The 5,897-nt window shown below is 41.0% G+C and overlaps 1 protein-coding gene across 1 annotated transcript in view; it reads left to right on the forward strand.

Annotated features, from left to right (window-relative positions):
- The window catches only part of LOC106806925, a gene marked incomplete at its 3' end in the record, with an annotated part of 29,067 nt that overhangs the window by 9,757 nt on the left and 13,413 nt on the right, over positions 1–5,897 (forward strand). Inside the window, exons 2-4 of the mRNA XM_014809097.1 lie at positions 106–291; positions 628–790; positions 965–1,027. Coding sequence (XP_014664583.1) covers positions 106–291; positions 628–790; positions 965–1,027 — 412 coding nt within the window. The remainder of the gene's footprint in view (positions 1–105; positions 292–627; positions 791–964; positions 1,028–5,897) is intronic.

The raw sequence follows: 5,897 nt of genomic DNA on the forward strand, positions 1-5,897 counted from the left end.
ACGTGCAGTTACTGAGCTATAAGTCTATGCAATGTGCAATAATAGACCTGTTATCTGAGCGATAAAATAACTGCAATTCTATACTAATATTATGTTATTTTGCAGACAAATAGCTACAAAAACAACTCGACTCCACGTGGATATTGCTTGATCATTAATAATGAAAAATTCAAGGGCTTGTCTACCCGGGAGGGATCGCAGAAAGATGTAGAGACTCTGCGTCAACTATTTAAAGAGCTTGGCTATGAGATGTGGGACACACAAGCAAACACAAGTAATTTGACTGCGCAGGTAATCGACAAGTTGTTACTATAGTTTCTACTAACAACCAAACAAAGCATACTCAAGAACCGCTGAGGTTATTTAAGCCAAAACACAATTTGTGACGTTCTTGACATGGCAAAGATATTACAGAGACAATAAACTAAGCTGTTATTTTATTTTGCTATAATTAAACAATGGCTATACAAGAGGTCATATATTTTTGGTTTTAGCTATTTTTTATTTTATTAAATTTATGATGGTTTATAAGCAAACTGCCTGAGTGGAAAATAAGCTGGCCAGCGACTAGATGGCCGACTTCACCAAGGAATGACTTGCCGAAGTGATTAGTTTTTGTTCTCGTAGGTAATGACAAATGTTGTGCAAAAGTTTGCTGCTAGTGACAAACACAACAGTGTCGACTCGAGCATTGTTGCCATCTTAAGCCATGGTGGTGCGGAAGACGTGATATTTGGAGCAGACGACAAAAAGCTTTCATTTTCTGGTGACATTCTTCGTCTATTCGAAGGTAAAAAAAATTTAATCTACCTTCTGCGTTAAGTATTTAGTAGAGGGTTACATAGTTGTAATATAAAGCGAATTTTCATTAACAATGAATAACGAACGTGTCGAATTTAGGTATTGTGAGCATATCCCTGAAGATCACAAAAAAAGGTTACCTGTTTCCGTGCTCTATTGGCAGGACACAATGCACCGGGTCTAATGCAGAAACCCAAGTTGTTCATTCTTCAAGAGTGTCGTGGAGGTATGAAGTATATAGGAATGCATGCTGAGTCGCTTGCACATGTACATGCAATATTACCTATAGTATTGACAAATGACCGTCTAAAAAGGTCAATTTGTGATAGCTATATTTTGTAGATGTTGTCCTAGTTTCATAGTTCTAGTGCCATATTTATTAATATACTCTCTAATATGTTAATTTTTCCAAACATGACAATTCCACATTCATGTATTAGGTTCTCAATAGCTTTATGGTTGCTAATAAAAACAATTTAAAATTTGGCGAATGATATAAAAAATAAATTACCTACTAGTATATAAGTAAAGGTCTGTAGTGCCTATTATAAATATGAATAAAGCAGCATTTGGTTAATTTTCTTGCTCTGGGTCTTCCTTTATAACAGTTGGCTCATGAATATATATATATATGAGTGAACGCTGCAACTATTTTGACTTTAAAAGCTCTGTGTATGTGCATGGTAAGATTGAACACTTGCGTGGTTTGTATTTTATTTAGACCGTACGAATGAAGGGATTTGCCTAAGCCCTCAATCGATTGATGTGCATGGGGGCAATGATCAGCCACAAGAGTCGATGGAAAAGTTGAAAGCAGACGCACCACATCCTGCATCATTCTTACATATTCAGCCTGACTCTAGTAAACAACGCAAAACTGAAAAAAAGACAAAACGGATACCAAACTTGAGTGATTATATAGTATTTCGTTCAACAACTCCAGGTAAGTTTCTAATTAAAATAACCATAAGTAAATAGTGTTCACCTCTGCACAATTAGGAGAAGGAGATCAGGAGCCATTCACAAATATCAATGTCATCATAAGCATACAACCAGTTCTCTAATGGAGGAAGGGGTCCTCAGTCCTTCTACATGTAAATAAATCTTGATTTTACCTTATTGAAAAGCATTCTCTGCTTCAGAAGTCCACAGAAAAGGTGTGTCCTTATGGGTAAGCTGTGTAAGTGGTCTAGCTATTTTAGCATTTTAACAATGTAATAGGTACATTATGCGCGTCGCCTTATTGGGTGGTGTTATATGGACCTCGTCTGCCCAATGGCGCACCGCTCACATTATGCGTTGCCTTACTGGCTGGTGTTATTACGTCAGGTGTATTCAGGCAATCGTTTCTCCTCATTCCCACGTTCACTTTTTCTTAATGTCCCGGTTGCCACCCTTTCTTACTGACCCCTTCTTGTCTGAGAACGAGTCTCCTCGCTCTTATGGATGCTGCTAATGTGTTTTGCAACGCCTGCGTGATTACCAACCGTTCCATTGCCCTACTCTGTCGACCCTGCATTTCTATTGTAGTCTGATTCCCTATGTCTCTATGCCTATGATGAAACGCCGTATTACACTACATGCTGTGGTTTCGATGCCATAGTTCTGATGTTGTTAGGGCTCTCCTGTTTCGGTCCACATAGTACTAATTCAATCTTCACTAATCAGTATTTCGGCACCTACGAAATTCTAGCAAAAGCTGTGGCTAATCTCATAATGAAGATGTTTGTGTGGCGTTATTTTACTGCCGCGCTGTAGTGTAATAGAAAAGTAAACTGGTAGAGTAACCAATTTTCTGAGATATACCAATCCTATTAAAAGGCTTCTCTTAATTTGTCGTTATGTTTACAACGTCACAGGTCATTTCATGTAGAAACAGGCAAGGCATTGTCACATTTGTTTCAATATTTAGTTAGCCGAGGAGTGTAACCATGCAGAGAGAATAGCAGATAAGATCGAGAATAAAACTAAACGGTAAACTGCATTTATTACGAATCAAGAGACATGTTCCATTGTTGGCTATATGTCGGATCCTCTAAACTTAGCCAGAGTCAACGCTGCGCATGAGCATTATATATTGTTACATTCTTTCTCCTTTATAAAAGAACAAACTTCAAACTAATTACCGTTGACCGTTGCTCAACAACAAAAAACATTCTCGACCTAGACAAGGAAATCTTGCTTCCGATTCCTATAGAAGGTAACTATACCCTTTATCTTGAGTACATTAAATTAATTCAGTCTTGCAATGCTTCAAACTGTCTGACTCATCTAGACACAACGTTATAGTAAAATAAACTCGAATTAACTTGTCATGATGCTACTTTGAATAATGATTGGTTTATCATTGCACTGTACGTCTCACAGATTAAGTTTGACAGGTTTGTAAACCTTCCTGCCACATCTCGGCACAAACACTGGACTGCGTGTAGATGTCTTTACCTCAGGTGGCGGTCTTTTAGGAGGACTGCCTGCGATTATTGGCCTGTCAGCTCGCAGTGATGAGTCCTTGGAGAACTCGGTATTGTGTCCAAGTGTGTCACCGGAATGTCCTCATACTCCTGCACATCCCGTAGCTGCTTGTCCTCTGCCGATTTACGTAGATGACGACGGTTACGCCTCAAGATCCTTCCGGATTCCGTTTCGACGTTGTACGATCGTGTGGACACCTCTTGTTGTACTGTACCTTGTTTCCACTCCTTCTGTCCTTGCGAAGGTGCAATACGAACAGTGTCACCCACCGTGAGCGGTTCTAGGTTTCTCGCGCCACGACTGCAATAGAGCGCCTGTTTCTCCTTTATAGCCTCTAGTTGACGTGACACAGATTTCGGAATCTGTGGTTTTAGTCGAGTTGCCTTCATTGGCAGTAGCGTTTGAGTGCAACGGCTCATTAACCGTTGAGCTGGTCTGCTGTCCATAGACTGTGACGGGGTATTGCGGAAGTCTAGAAGCACCAAGTTAGGATCAGTCTTTGAAAATTTGGCTAGGTGCGTGAGTCGTTTAGCTGTCTTAACAGCCTGTTCCGCCTTCCCATTGGTTTGCGGGTAGCCTGGAGATAATGTCTTATGATCAAATCTCCATTCACTCGCGAATCTGTGAAATTCCTCCACACTGAATTGTGGCCTGTTGTCGCTGATTACCGTGTTTGGTACACCGTGCCGTGCAAACTGAGCACGCAACTTTCTGATCACTGTCGACGACTTCGTATCTGGGAGATAGTCAACTTCCCAGACGTTTGAGAAATAGTCCACGGTTATGAGGTAGTTTTTCTCATGTAATGTGAACAGATCACACCCGACCTTTGACCACGGTTGGTTCGGTATGTCATGGGAAATGAGAGTTTCCTTCTGGGCCTCATTGGGTTTCTCGCCTGATTGGGTGGTGTTATGGACCTCGTCTGCCCAATGGCGCACCGCTCACATTATGCGTTGCGTTATTGGATGGTGTTATTACGTCGGGTGTATTCAGGCAATTGTTCTCCTCATTCCCACGTTCACTTTCTGTTAATGTCCCGGTTGCTACCCTTTATTACTGTCCCCGTCTTGTCTGAGAACGAGTCTCCTCGCCCTTAAGGACGTTGCTAATGTGTTTTGTAACGCCTGCGTGATTACCAACCGTTTCCTTGCCCTATGCTGTCGACCCTGCATTTCTATTGTCTATTAATGTAGTCCGATTCCCTATGTCTCTATTCCTATGACGAAACCCCTTATTACACGACATGCAGTGGTTTCGATGCCATAGTTCTGATGTTGTTAGGGCTTTCCTGTTTCGGTCCACATAGTACTAATTGAATCTCCACTAACCAGTATTTCGGCACCTACAAAATTCTAGCAAAAGCTGTGGCCAATCTCTTGATGAAGATGGTTGTGTGGCGCTATTTTACTGCCGCGCTGTAGTGTAATAGAAAAGTAAACTGGTAGAGTAACCAATTTTCTGTGATATACCCAATTAATTTGTCTTTATGTTCACAACGTCACAGGTCATTTCATGTGGAAACAGGCAAGGAATTGTCACATTGACACAATCTTCTGTCTGCACTACCATTATACAACTATGAATGGGAAATGTAACGTATACATTTAACGGTGGATCATAGCAACCAACGTGAATATGTAATACACATCACAGAAAGATCATGGGCCTTGTATCCGTGAACTGTTGTTATTGAACTTCATCACATAAAAAACTTAATACTTTTTATGTTTGATCGCAGGTGTAACAGCAATGCGAAACCCCAAAAAAGGCTCTTGGTTTATCAATGTTCTGGCTGAGGTGTTTGCGGCAGAAGCATACTGGAGTAAACTGGATGAACTTGCTCACAAGGTTTACAATTATTAGCTCATCTAACGAAGTCAGATGCAGCTTGTAGAATCGCATGAGCGTCCGTCCTTCTGTGCGTCCGTGTGTCCGTGTGTCCGTCAACAGTTGGGCACAAATCTTAACCACATCTTCTCATGAACATCTTCTTCGAACCATCACTTCAAAACAAATCTCGACGTACGGTCACGATATTCGGGACGTCGGGGGGGGGGATCGTAAAAAAGACTCGGGATGACCAAATTGGGAGTCAAAGGTCAAAGGTCAAGATGTGTAAACGGAGGGGGAATATTTCCCCCTTAACCTAAGGTATAGGAGGAAATACGGAATTGCGGCACAAATCTGAACGGGAGTGAAAAACTTTTTTGTTTCAGCGCTGACCCACCATTTTTATCACTTTATTGAAAGGACCATGAAATGTGCTTTCCACTGACGTGCGAAGAGTAAGTGTCTGATAACCTTTTGACCCTCAAGAGGATGGTTAAACACGGATTTGTTGACTGTTAACAAAGGACTGAACTGTGTTTGATGGTACTTGTGTGATCGTAGAAGACTTAAATTTAACAGTGAAATTCTGCACGCAAAATTTACTTGAAAAACATTTACGCGCCTTAAATATGAACTTCATTCTCTATATGAGATTTTGTACGTTGGGGATACAATGTCAATAGCATTTACGCAAACGTTTGTTTTTGATTTAGGCCAACTATAAATAGGCCTACCTCGCAGGTGGGTGGCTGATAGTATCACAGCATGGGCTAATCGAAGGTAGCAACTAG

Source organism: Priapulus caudatus, unplaced genomic scaffold (genome assembly GCF_000485595.1).
Source record: "Priapulus caudatus unplaced genomic scaffold, Priapulus_caudatus-5.0.1 Scaffold186, whole genome shotgun sequence".
Lineage (NCBI taxonomy): Eukaryota > Metazoa > Priapulida > Priapulimorpha > Priapulimorphida > Priapulidae > Priapulus > Priapulus caudatus.